The sequence below is a fragment of the Drechmeria coniospora genome, chromosome 02, assembly GCF_001625195.1.
Source record: "Drechmeria coniospora strain ARSEF 6962 chromosome 02, whole genome shotgun sequence".
Taxonomy (NCBI): Eukaryota; Fungi; Ascomycota; class Sordariomycetes; order Hypocreales; family Ophiocordycipitaceae; genus Drechmeria; species Drechmeria coniospora.
The window spans coordinates 5,460,035-5,473,382 of record NC_054390.1 but is presented as its reverse complement, the minus strand read 5'-3'; the positions used below and the strand labels follow the sequence as shown (position 1 = coordinate 5,473,382).

Genomic DNA, 13,348 nt, shown 5'->3' with positions numbered 1-13,348 from the left:
CCCTTATGGTCTTGAATGCGCGCAGCAATGGCATATGGCCGCATCATCGTACGATGAACGCCGGTACAATGAGTGCTAGTACAATTGATAGGGATTACCTGGGCTGAACAAGCAAATACCAAAGGATTGAGGGTATCTGTTAGCAAAGAATACAGACGAGGGCGTTGCGGGATAAGTGGCCAATAGCCGCCCTGAATGTCGCTACGCCGGTGCCTGGTGCTGGCAAGCGCTGACTTAAGTGAACAGCTTAGTAATTAAGTACAAGTAATTATACTTCGTAGGTATACAGTACGGAGTACAAGTACGGAGTACATGTACATGTACTGTAATGTACTTAAGTACTCCTACTCCGTACAGTATTATTACTCCGTATAACACTCTCAACACTTGTACTCGCACAGGCAAGTCCAGTAATACCGGTTATGATTATGCCTAAGGCATTGATAAATATGCGCCTCTCTCACCTCCCATCCAGAACCAGCATATAGCATAGGTGTGCAACATCCCAAAACCCGCCGACCACCGCGGCGGCATCCTTCACTGGTAGCTTTTCTGCTGCCTCGTCTTCAGTAATCTTGGCCCTTTCCACCTTCGCTTCTCCCGCATCATCATGCTTACCTCGCTGCCGCTACTTCACAGTTCTGCTGCCTCGTCTTTCTCCTATCCCATGCTTCTTCTGCTTCCTATCTTACTGCCGCGTCATCTATCGTGTCATATATCTTGATTCATAATCTCCTGTCTCGCCCCCCCCCCTGTATCATCGACTTCTGGCCCATCTCGATACAACCCGGTCACGAGCTCTTGTCCTCCAGAGTGTTGAAGCCGATCCAGATGCTGATGAGACTCGCCACCTCGTCGCTGTTGGTTTCGAGAAACATGAGGTGTCCATTGCCGAAAATGCCGTACTGCTCCAATTTTATGCTGAGTGCGTCCACGCCGGCTTGCTTGAGGAATTCGGTCGTCGCCCAGTCGTACGTCGAGTGCGAGCTGGCCGGGGCCGTGACGATGGCGTGACGCATCTGCTGCAGGTTCACGAGCTTGCGCGGGTCGCCACCATTCAACCACCGTCCGCCATGGAATGACGCCGGGTCGTTTGCGATTAGCCCTCGGCATCTATGCTGCAGGATGCAGGTTTGCTGCTGGCCATCATCCTTGTAAAAGGTATGGGGTGAAAGTTCAGGCGCGCAGTTTGGCGACGGATCAAACGTCAGCGGAATGTCGGCAAGGCCATACTTTCGCATGCCGGGTTCGAAGCGGATGTGCGAGCTGAATCGACGAACTCCGTCGGGCCCCTGGCTGGAGTTTGTCCCGGCTGGCGGGCCCGCCGGTTCGGCGGCGACAACGGCGGCGACGAGATCCGGTCTCTTGTCAGCGGCAAGCCATGCCATCGTCGCCCCGGTCCCTTCCCCGACAAGGATGGTCTTCCCGGTGCGGTCCAGGAGGCTGGCAAGAGCTACTTGTGCGACATGCTGTCGCTCTGCCTTCTTGAGCGGGAGAGGCACGAGCGAGGCACAGTAGTTTTCGAAGAACACGTCTCCTGGCCGGCCCGTCTACGGCAGGTCAGTCACCGTTGCCGGGACGTTATGCTTATAAGAAGGCGACGACGAAGATGATACGTACTCCGGGCCACTTATTGTGCAGGTGGGCCGTCGGCCACGCCTCATGATTCTGCTTCGCCGGTGCCGTCAAGTTCCTCTCGACGATGCCAACATCCAACGTGTTGAGTCGCATCGCCCGTTGCATCCGGCTCCCGTCTGAAAGGGTAGACCGACCACAGGGGGGAAGGTCGACGATGTACACCTGATAGCCCTGGAGGACGAAGAACGAGGCCCAACCTGGCTTACCGTCCGGCTTGGTGTTCCAGATCTAGAAAAGGTAAGCACACTTTTGTCCTGTCGTATCACTGCCGTGTCGCCTTCCAGTTACACCGCTCATCGCCATCGACTTACCTGGCCGGTGTGCCAGTCGCCATGGATGAGGACGATGGGGAAGCAGTGGATGATATGCTCGGGCTGCAGGTGCTCGACATACATTTGGCCGACCACGCCGGTGCTCGATTCTTTCACATGTCGCGTCGGCATCTCAAAGTTGACGAAAAAGGTGGTTCGCATGTGGCTCGCGCCGTTCGGCGGCTGATCGAACGGACCGTACGGACCGTCCGGAATCAGTGGCTGCAGAAGCGGATAAGCGAGGTCTACAACGCCAGAAGCAATGGAGATTCGATGGGTTTCGCCGAGTTCGATGGAGTCTTCGAAGCTGACGAAGTCGTCGACTTTGTTGACGTTGACGTTGACGTACGGTCTTGGAGATGCGGGCTCCAGTGCAATCATGTCTGCCTCTGGCGAGTACTCAGCTGCCTGAAATCTTGCCATGATGGCTACGACGCATTCGTCACGACGTGTTTTTTTGGGGGCCTCCGACGCAGACCGGTCGGTCATAAGCACCTAGGTTGAACGTTGCGAGGTGTTTGCGTCTGGTTCTGGTGTTCTGCCATGGCAGGAAATAATTATGATTCAGGTAACATGTTTGAGCAAAAAAGGCTGGCCACATCATACCTTGGGCAATCATCAAACGGTCACCAGCCGGCGAGATGGAGCTTCTGTATGGCTTCTTGCGCAAGTAAGCGAGATGAAGCAGATCGGAACCGGCAGAGATGTTGGTTCGGATGAAAACCTGGTAGAGGCCGCAGGGAGAGGGAAGGATGAGAGAGAAGCTTGGCCGCAACTGGTGCCAAGACGTCTCCTAGCATCCCATCATTTGTTTTGTTTCAAGAAAACGCAGTATATGTGTGGAGAGGATGAAACGATGATGGCACGATGATCGATGGAACGGGAGAGGAGGGATCGCCAGGGCAGCGTGTGACGCGTTGCGCTGGCGATAGCAGAATAGCGTTGATTTGCCCCTCAAGATGACTTGGAGTGAAGTAAAGGGAAGGTAGGCCGCAGGTGCTGTGATTCATCCCCTGGGTAGCAGCAATGAACGGATGAATGTTGGTTCAACCGCAAGCGCGGCTGATCGATTCACGGAACCCGGTCATCTGATTCGGTATTAAATGGCGATTGATTGATTGCTGATAACGACCAGATAGGGCAGATGAACCGCTGAGATGCAGACAACCCATTCAGGTTCAACCCGGCAACGAGTCCAAGTTTGCCTGCCGTACCAGAGCAAGTATCTATTCGTCCGTTGAGCATGTGAGGGAGCATGTGTTCCAACAACTCAATGCAATACCGTCGACAAATGGGCCCATTTCATCATGGGACAGGTGATGTCGATTTTTCTTTGTCTCTCCCGCTCTGTCGAGTGCTCAACAGCGTGTCACTCCGTCCCAAGCAGCTTCGCCAAGCGAAGTTCCGTCCGCAGCCAGTATGCCAGGCGGGTCCGAGGCAACATGTCCAGCGACATCTTACATGTACACAACAAGCGGCATCCTCCAGCAGGTCTGCGGGTGTATCGATACATGCGCTGACGATCATGTGCGTTGGCACCCCATCATGAGCCATCGGCCCCGTCAGACAGGCGACACGGGTTCCGGTCCTTGGTCTTGCATATCCGGCACCCACCCGCTCGGTCTCTCGCTTCCCCTCACCACGAGGCCGTAGCCCAAGTTCTCGACCTTCCTCACGCTCTGACGCATTGTTTCCATCTTGTTACGGTAATCTTTGGTCGGCACGTTCGGCAGCATCTCGAAGGCGCAAGCCAGTTCCTGAATATCCCTCAGGATCGTCCTGTTCTGGCTGTCGCCGACGACGAGGGCGCGCTGCACCGTCGCGAAGCGCATCATCTCACCGAAGAGGTCGAAGACGCCGAACATGTAGTCGTGGGCCGTGAGCCGGATGTCGACCGGCACGGAAGCCTGGGCTTGCTCGAGGGTGATGAGCCGCTGGTGCTGCAGGTAGTACGCAAAGGAGAGGGCCTCGACGAGCTCCTCGAGACACCGCATCGGCCAGGTATAGCGGTGGCGATTTAGAGATTGCAAGTCAGGGGCGACGGCGGCGAGCAACCGGGTGATGTCGGCCATGCGGGCGTCAATGTCCTTTTGTATGTGCGGCGGGACATCTTGGTTGAGCGTCTTAACCCTGATGCGATACGGTCAGCCATACGACGGCGTGCTTGACGGAATGAGCTTGGTCGGCGAGCTCGCGGCGCCCGGGTGCCGGTACCTCTGTAGAGCAAAGATTCTGTAGGTAGGACGCCTCGCGTTAGCCACAAGCCGGGGAGTCCAGGGGTGGGCTTGGATGGTACAGATGCAGGGAAGGGAAGAAGGTTCTCCCACATTTTCTTGCTCTGAGCCGTCACGTCGCGACTGGTCTTGACGATCCTCTCCCGGCGATCGTAATGCTCGTCCAGTTCGTCGCGGAAATGCTCAAACATGGTGTGGAAGCGTCCCCGGGGGGCATCAGGCGCCAGCGCCTTCTTCATGCGACCGTCACGGTCTCGCTTCACACCGCCACCGGACATGACGGCGAAGGATCGATGTTTTCGAATGTATCGTTTTTCAGCAGGGGAGGGCAGCTTCGACAGGATGGAAGAATGACGCTTTGCATTTCGTGACGATGTGCGTCGCAGGTCGTGGAAGGTGGAACCAACCAGGGACCAATTCATCAAATTATGAGTATTATTACTTACTGTACTGTACACTATTTCGTACACTGTACTCTGAATCGGTACGACCATCTGGCTAAATTTGCTGATGATTTTGGTGGGGGGCCCGGTACTTGCGATGATGTATCTACAGTACAGTACTCCGTACAAGCAGACAAATAGTATTGTTGTAATAAGGCCTGTCATCTGGCCTGCGTTTGCTCGTTCCGTTGCGTGGCTCGAGCTCTCGGCTCGACCGTCCGACATGCGATTAAATCGGTTGATCGTTCTATTACTTAATGGTCCAAAACACCCCATTTCGAACTTTGCGGCGCGTCTCTACACCTATGCATCCTCAGGCCGCCTTCCAGCTTGAAATGCCCACCCCGACATCCGTGCTCCGAGCCATTGCAGCAAGACAACGGTCGGAGGGACAGACGGAGAGCAGCCGAGTAGCAGTGCACACCAAATTCGATATTGCCATGAGTTCCATCTGACGAGTCGACAAGCCGATGAACTGTACGGGGTTCGAAGTACAGTATCATATGTACATAAGTGCCCACCTTGTACGGAGTATGGAGTTCATGTAATTACACTGTAGGTACTTTACGGATAGAGTCAGACTAAGTACCTAGTACTGAATGTTGGTACTACACGGAGTACACGGAGTAAGTACTTACTTCCATCACATTGATACTGCACACCTACTAGGTACTTAAGCACTTAACAAAGTACTCCGTACTGTACACCTACGGTGCTGCATGTTCCCCGCAGGCCAAGTACAGCTCAGCTCGTCCAACGTTCTAGCCCAGGTCGGTCGGCAGGCACCTGCATTTGCGCTCTGCAGGTACCATTTGCCTCGATACAACACTCCACCACGAGAAGCTTCCCATCGACTGTCGAGACACGATAGGCACACGCACCCGCACACGAGCACGAGAACGACGCAATGGCAAATCCTTAATCGGTCAAGGGCCATAGAAATACATACAGCCAGTCGACCACCGAGCCATGCGTCGAGAGGCACCGCCTCATCGTCACATACTTGGTCCCTAGCTAGCCCACCCACGTCGGTCCAAATCTCGACGTCTGCTTGTCTTGTCGCTGTTCGTCTCCAACCCCGATGTCCGAACGGCACACCATGGGCCTCGAGATCTCGCCCTTGCTGCGCCCGGCGCCTCTCTTCCTCGTCGCCGCTGCCCTCCGTCTCGTCCTGCTTCTCTATGGCACCTGGCAAGATGCCCATTCGGCCTTCAAATATACCGATATCGATTACCTCGTCTTCACCGATGCCGCCCGCTACCTCCTCCCGCCGTCGTCGCCTTCGCCGGCATCCGACCCGGTGGCCAGCCAGACGCCTTACGCCCGCGATACCTATCGCTACACGCCCCTGCTCGCATGGCTCCTCCTTCCCACCGCCCTCCACCCCTGGCTCTTCTCCTTCGGCAAGGTCGTCTTCGCCCTCGCCGACCTCCTCGCCGGCTGGCTCATCCTCCGTATCCTGCACAACCCGCACCGGCCGGCCATGAGCCCGCGCCGCGCCGCCGCCTTTGCCGCCCTCTGGCTCTGGAATCCCATGGTCGCCACCATTAGCACCCGCGGTAGCTCCGAGGGCCTCCTCGGCGTCCTCACCATGGCCCTGCTCTGGGCCGTCGAGGCGAGGCGCGTGACCATCGCCGCCGTCGTCCTCGGCCTCGCCGTCCACTTCAAGATATATCCCTTCATTTACGGCCCCGCCATCCTGTGGTGGATGGACGAGGAGCATCTGGGAAAGCCGTCGAGGCCAGCGTCGACTTCCTTCGCCGAGGCCGTCGTCCGCTTTTGCTCGCCCGAGCGGAAACGCCTCGTCGTCATCAGCCTGGCCACTTTCTTTGCCCTCAACTTCCTCATGTACTCCATGTCCGTCTCCTCCTCCTCGCTCGAGCCCGGCGTAAGCCTTGGCGACCGTTTGGGCGGATCACTAACGATCTCCTTAGGTACGGCACCCCGTTCCTCGTACACACCTATTTCCACCACGTTACCCGCGTCGATCATCGTCACAACTTCTCCCCCTACAATATCCTCCTCTATCTCACCTCGGCTCATCCCCCCTCGTCGTCCTCGCTGCGCATCGAGTCTCTCGCCTTCTTGCCCCAACTCGCCCTCTCATGCGTCCTCATCCCCTTCGTCCTCGCCAAGAAAGATCTCGCCACGTCCATGATGGCGCAGACATTTGCCTTTGTCACCTTCAACAAGGTCTGCACCTCGCAGGTAGGCAAGCCACTCGTCCGCCAGGTGTCGCATGAGACGTGTTCGCTGATGTCGACAGTACTTTCTTTGGTACATGATCTTCCTGCCCCTCTACCTCCCCCGCTCATCCTTGCTCCGGAAACCCTTCCTGGGAATATCCGCCCTCATCCTCTGGGTTGCATCCCAGACTGCCTGGCTGCAGCAGGGCTACGAGCTGGAATTTCTCGGCCAGAGCACCTTCTTTCCCGGTTTGTGGCTCGCCTCCTTGGCCTTCTTTCTCGTAAATTGCTGGATTCTCGGCATCATCATCGGCGATGCCGAGCTCGACTACAAGTAAATAATTACGAAATCTCGAGGTTATGTGATTCTCCGCACCTGTTGCTTTCGTGGCCGTCACGTCGACAAATCACTCTTGTCCCGCGTTGACGGATGCATCTACACCAGCGAGCATCGCCTGCCCGGCCTTGCCGCCACAAAGAACCCGTACTCCTCGCAGTTATAGTCACGCATTCATTAAGGGGTATCTACCACGCTGTGCTGATCATGGAAAACCCCACATGTCCCAAAAGTCCAATCTTGCGCGGGCGTGAATAAGCGCCCGTCGCGAGTCCCGGACTGAATTCAAGGCCCAAAATAGAGAGCAGAATGGTCTCTGCGCCCGTGTCCCAGATCTTGTCCGTACCATACCCATGTATCCCAACGCCGCCTGCTATCCGAGGAAATGCTGCCCTCTCCATGGGCGATGATGTCGGTTGAAGCCGAATAATGCCTTCTCAATCTCACGAGACTCATAATGTATGCAAAACAGCCGATCAAAGTCCCGTCGTCGCAGGGCCGGCCGGCCGCCTCGTCCGCCAGGGTCTCCTCCACTAATGGATCGGCATTCCGTTGGCGAGAGTTTGGTAATTGCTAAGCTTCAACGATGAGATCCGTCCCGGTGGTTTCTCGGGATACATGATCATTCTCCCCTCCTTGCTGAAGGAAATGTTGCCAAAGGTCTCGCTCAGCTCGGCAAAGGTCGCGCTGGGCCTGACGCGGGCCATCTCGGCAATGATGGCATTGCTCCAGACGCCCGTGCATTTCCCTTGCTGAAGCATGAAGTATGGATTCAGAGGCGGTAACAGGGAGTCTATGAGTAGATAGGTTAGCCTGCCGTTTGCGAACGCGGTGGATTGCTGGCGTCGGCGTACCCAGATCGACGAAGCGGATCCTCAGGAACTGGAGCAACTTGTGCTTTTCGAGGAATCGGATGGCCGAGACGACGAGCAGCTCGAACGAGTCGATGAAGCCCATCTCGTGGATGCCGGAGCCGGAGCCGACGAAGTCGTGCGGATGGTCAACATCACGACAGCAGTTCTTGACGGTCAAGTCGACAGAGCGAAGCCTCGACTCGACCGGGTTGCCGAGGCGCGCGGCTTGATCAAACATGACGTGACAAACTCGTCCGGTATACGAGAAATGCTCCAGCTGGGGCACAATCTGGCCGAGACCGCAGCAGATATGGGTGCGCATGATGACTTTTGTGTAGAAGCTGGGGGTGAGGGACTCTCGCCGATAATCGTTCTCCATGCATAAATTCAACCTTTTAACACGGGGCGGAAGGGCCTCGATATACTCGGACAGCGTGATGTAGCTCTTGGACTTGGGTCTGCTGTAGGAGGCCTGCCACTCTTCGAGGTTGGGCAGCGCCTGCATGATGTTGGCCATGTCTTCCTTGGCGCGCATCAGGTTCCACTGGCCGCCGGTGACCAAGGTGCGGACCGATTGAATCGGCCGCAGGGCCTTGGCCGCGTGCGTGTCCTGGCCTCGTTTGTTGTTGAAATGGGCCACCATCGGCGCCTTTCGTCTCTCGCCCCCCTCGAGGGTCAGAACCTGGGCCTCTGGTAGTATCAAGGTGATGAATCGAAAGACCTCTTCGAGCGTGCAGTTGTCGGACGGCAGGGCGTAGGTCGCATTCGTCAACCCGCTCGAGGTAACCGTCGGCAGGGTCATGGCGGCCGAGGTGGCGAGAGGGCCGTACATTGGTTGGAAGACGGGGAACCATATCTCGACATGCTTCACGTACGGGGCGAGATGCTGGCGGGTGGCAAAGTGGACGATGGCATCCTCGACGTAGTCGACCGTCGCCTTCAGCTTGATATGGCGGTACAGTCTCTGCTGGATCAAGTAGGTCCACCGCTTGTTGACCAAAGCAAGGCTGGAAAGTTCCCGGCGGCGTGAATGGCGCAGGGCGCTGCCCCAGCTCTTTGTCAAGCTCGCGATCCTCGTCGCGCTGTTGGACGTCGGGGAGATGCGGAAGCCGAAGAGATGGTCGACGATGGCCTCGTGGACCTCCATGGGCAGTTCCTCGAACTGGACCGCTTCGGAGCGGGAGGGTGGAGATTGGTCAGTGACGGGGAGAGTTGGGCGGGACAGGTTTGCGTTCGGATCCATGTCCGATTCGGCGAGGCAGCACACTTGCTGGCTTCGATTCTCGGGGTGGGGGAAAGGTGTGCTGCTCGGTCGTGTGGGAGGCACAAAGGATGACGAGGGCTTTGCCTGTCCGCTTTCGGCGCCATCTTGGCCGGGAGATGCCGGGCTCGATGATGCATCGACGAGAATGGGCATGTCCATCATGGATGCCGTCATGAGAGGTGGGACTTGGTTGTCGTTTATGGCGACGCTCACCTGGCTGCGGCGACCCGGTTCCCTCGGCGGCAGTTCACTGCCAGCAACTGGGCCGTCCGGCCGTCTCTCGTCGTCGTCGCTCGGGGTGCGAGCAGGCTCGTCCATGCCGCAGGGTGCTTCAGGTGGATGGTGATGATGCCGATGCGGTTGGTGGAGCGGGCATTCTCGAGTTCTCCAGGGGGCCGTAGGGACGAAAGGACGAAGGGCGGGTGCTGGTTGGATAGGCGGGCTATCACAGTTGACACGGGATGGATGGCGCAAGAGGGGCGGGGACGACGACAGTCGACTGTTGGCGGTTTAGCAAATGCAGGATAGGGGCGACGCCGAGGCCAGGACGAAAGATTAAATGACGGTGTCGGGGAGCGGCGGGAAGCGGCCCCGTCAGGCGATGACTGTGCAGGAAAATGGTTGTGTGAAGAGCGGCGATGGCGGCGAGGCAGTAAAGTCGAGTGAGGATGTGCAGGTGGGTGGTTGCGCTTTCGACAGGAGGTGGTGGTGCGAAAGGATGGTGGTGCAACTCGGTGCAGGTGATGGTGCAAAGGTGTTTAAGAGAGGCCGCAACTAGAAGTGGAGGTGCGGGTCAGCCCTCGCGTGGGGCAGCGGGCGGCCGGGCAATCTTGATGGGAAAGACGCTAATTTGTCGGGGCCTGAACCTGGCTCCAGGTTGCAGGCTTGTCGAGGATGGAAGAATGGAGAGAGTGCAGCAGGCAGCCGCGACAGAAAAGGAGCGATGGATGACGGGTCGAAGTGGCGGCGAAGCGGGGTTGGAGGGGAATCTTCCGGTCTCCTAAGCGGACGACTATTCCGTCGATGGGGAGGACGAGAAGAGGGAAGGACGAGCAGAGTAACGGGACGAAGGTCAGAGGTCAGAGGTCAGAGTAGGCTAGAAGGCGGACGAGGGGTTTTGGATTGGTTGATGGGGGGCCGATGGATGAGAATAATTCGATGGTGAATGGAAATGGCAAATTGGCAGCCAGCCAGCCACCGAGGGCGAGGTGCGTGCACTATCGCCGATGTCTTGGGCGTGTTGGTGAGTCGTCGTCGCTCGAGCGTCGTTTGTCGGAATAGACTTTGGGGGTCGGCAATGAAGGCCGACGCAAGCAGAGGACGAAGGCTATTTGTTTCGAGGGGGTGGAGACGAGGAAGAAAATAAAGCACAGAGGTTCGGTCGTTCTGGGCAGGTGGTAATTCTGATTCGGCAGATGGTAGGAGGAAACGCGGGTGATGACGGTGTAGGTGACGATGTAGGTGACAATGTAGGTAGGTGACGACGTGTCCCGATTATGTCGTGACACGTATCTATCGTTATCAATGCGGCCGTGGTCGAAGAGCGTGAGAAGGGGATGAGGATGAGGGAGTGCAAAACAATTATCAAAAAAGTAGCAAAGGAGGGCAAGTGGTGAAGCGAACAAGCACGAGGATGACTCCTTCTGTCTTGCAATCACTCATTCGCATGCAGCGGTCGCGGGTCGAACATACGATGAACTAGCGGTAAAGCCGTTGCGGGCGCTGAAGAATTGGGCGCGGCAACGACCAACGACAGCCGAGATGGATAAGGACGGATGGATGGATGGCTTGAAGGGCTCACGCGATTTGGCGAACTGCGTCTGCATTGTTTGTCGGAACCTCTCAGCCTCGGGATGGGATCGGCAACCACTCCAGTGGAGAGACACGAATCGGGACCTCTACTCCACTGGCCGTCGGCACTGGAGCGCGGGCCACGTGCATAGGGAGGATGAAGCCCCACCTCTGTGGCAGTTGGTGGGGGTCCGGCAGGGGGGTGTAGAGTTTGGGCTTCGCTGTACTTGTACGTGTGCTGTACTTAGGTGCAAGTACCAGTCCACCTACCCCTATTTGTACAACTACAGTACTTGAGTACATGTAAGTACATTTCCATCTGCAGTACAGTACTCCGTACTCCGTGCTCTGTAGTTGTAAGTTAGTACAAAGTAATATACTGAATGGAGCAGGGTACTTGGAAATTTGTACGGAGTACGGAGCACTCCGTACGCTGTAAGTACTGTAAGTACATGTGCTGTAAGTACTGTAAGTGAATATTAATACTACCTACCTAGTAGGCAGGTGTACCTGTACAACGAAGTGTGCATGTACAACTACAACTATTGCTTTACTTACAGCGACCAGTAAGTAATATACAATACTGTAAGTATGTGCGGAGTAAGCAGTAATACTTGTGCCCAAGTACAACTACTGCACTCCGTACCCTGAACGAAGAAATAACTACAAAGTCAGTACTCCGTACTCCGTAATAGCTCATAAACATACTACTAGGTAGGTAGGCAAACTGCCGACTACTATACGCAAATGTGTTCATGTCGCCGCAAGCGACAAACAACCATCGCCGTCATGGATCAATCAGCCAATCAACCAACAAAACCCGGCCAAATCTGCGACCATCTCGCAACATTGGCCATCCATACTGTACTCTGCCGTGCCCGGGCAACACGCACACCCACCCCTTCTGCGGGTGACCGCCAGATCGATGCTGCAGTTCGCCTCCGTCCTGGTCAAGCGGTCAAGATTCTCCTCTGCCCCATCCTTCCATGCCTTTCCTTACCTTTAGTCATTTACCTCAGCTCCTTCCGTCACCAGCTGGACATTAGATGACGGCGAAGCAAGGTCGGCGTCGTCGCCGAGTCTTGCGTGTCGAGAGCAAAACGTCCTTGCAGTGACAGGCAGGTCCCGAAGATACGAAGCAAATGGCCTTGGACTGCCTGCGACCATCCCCCCCGTATGGAGAGTGGCATGCTGCGAGGTATTCTCGGTGTCCTCCGGAACGCGTTCAATCTTCGAGTCGTCCCTCACCATGGCACGCGAGGTTACGAAAGCCATGCAGATGTCGTCCTTGTCCCGTGGCCGACGGCAGGTCATAGGATGCCTTCCAGGAGGTAAGGTCGACAGGTACTCGCAATGTCGAATCTCGCCAGCCAAGTTCTGAGAGATGCATAGGACACTGACGGTAGTGACCATGGTGAAACGAACGATAAACGGAGGAAGAGATTAGTCAACCCATAGGAGCCTCCCGGCGCGCTGTTCGCCACTGCTGTTGCATCCTTGCCTCGGCCTTCTCTCACACTCGATTTGATCTCGATCTACCTACCTCGATGCGTATCTAGTCATGGCTGGCCACCGACCATCAGTCATCTGCATTCTGCACCTGGCGTTGTCCCCATGTCCCCATGCAACGGCAATGTTTGTGCGCTTCGCAACACGGCATCACGGCGGCCTCGACCGGTTTGCTCCATCATGATGCCCTTCACGGCAAGAATCTTTTTCGAAGACGGAACCTCGGCTGCCCGATCCGCCGCATAGCCATGACGAATGCACAGAAAGTAAGTCACTGAGGTGCCGCTATGCAAAGAACAAGGCTGGACAGTGCGTGCCGTCGACAGCCCTGCGTTGAGTGGACGTGACGAGGGGTACGCGGTCGTCGACGGAACCGAGAGCGGGACAAAGTCTACGCACCATGCTCCTCTGCCCTTGGAGACTGATCACCACCCTGTTCGAGCATGACACCGTGCCCATCGGGTTCGTCATGGCCGCAGTGGTTGCGTTTCAGGCCAACCAGCTGCGCATGCTGACGTGCAAAAGAGCCCGTGCTAGCCGGACGCGGCAACGGCAACTAACAACCGGCGGAGCATTTCGTAGCGCCCTTCGGCCCCTGTTTCTATTTGGGGGGTCCTGAGCCAACCCCGAAGCGCTGAGACGTGCACCACCTGCGAGGGCGGCAGGGGTAATTACAGGGGGTGGGGGGCCACGCTCCACGGCCACTACCACAAGTACTGTAGGTCCTGTGCTCGTCCAGGAACAGGCGCTGTGCCGTAATAAGCACTAAACCAACCTAGCA

At 56.6% G+C, this 13,348-nt stretch overlaps 5 protein-coding genes across 5 annotated transcripts; 1 reads left to right on the top strand and 4 right to left on the bottom strand.

Annotated features, from left to right (window-relative positions):
- Positions 1-791: 791 nt before the first annotated feature.
- On the bottom strand, positions 792-2,372 carry DCS_04588 (uncharacterized protein; the record flags this gene model as incomplete). Its single annotated transcript, XM_040801896.1, has 3 exons — positions 792-1,550; positions 1,621-1,866; positions 1,950-2,372. 3 exons carry the CDS (start codon positions 2,370-2,372, stop codon positions 792-794), a joined length of 1,428 nt encoding a protein of 475 aa, XP_040656929.1.
- A 1,139-nt stretch (positions 2,373-3,511) lies between these two features.
- Positions 3,512-4,461, bottom strand: DCS_04587 (translin-associated protein X; the record flags this gene model as incomplete). The annotated part of the gene is made up of 2 exons (XM_040801895.1): positions 3,512-4,079; positions 4,277-4,461. The coding sequence occupies 2 exons, from the start codon at positions 4,459-4,461 to the stop codon at positions 3,512-3,514; spliced, it is 753 nt and encodes a 250-aa protein (XP_040656928.1).
- A 1,264-nt stretch (positions 4,462-5,725) lies between these two features.
- On the top strand, positions 5,726-7,150 carry DCS_04586 (glycosyltransferase family 50; the record flags this gene model as incomplete). Its single annotated transcript, XM_040801894.1, has 3 exons — positions 5,726-6,483; positions 6,561-6,834; positions 6,893-7,150. The coding sequence occupies 3 exons, from the start codon at positions 5,726-5,728 to the stop codon at positions 7,148-7,150; spliced, it is 1,290 nt and encodes a 429-aa protein (XP_040656927.1).
- A 532-nt stretch (positions 7,151-7,682) lies between these two features.
- Positions 7,683-9,585, bottom strand: DCS_04585 (uncharacterized protein; the record flags this gene model as incomplete). Its single annotated transcript, XM_040801893.1, has 2 exons — positions 7,683-7,942; positions 8,004-9,585. The coding sequence occupies 2 exons, from the start codon at positions 9,583-9,585 to the stop codon at positions 7,683-7,685; spliced, it is 1,842 nt and encodes a 613-aa protein (XP_040656926.1).
- Positions 9,586-12,060: 2,475 nt separating this feature from the next.
- On the bottom strand, positions 12,061-12,471 carry DCS_04584 (uncharacterized protein; the record flags this gene model as incomplete). The annotated part of the gene is made up of 1 exon (XM_040801892.1): positions 12,061-12,471. One exon carries the CDS (start codon positions 12,469-12,471, stop codon positions 12,061-12,063), a length of 411 nt encoding a protein of 136 aa, XP_040656925.1.
- Between the last annotated feature and the right edge of the window lie 877 nt (positions 12,472-13,348).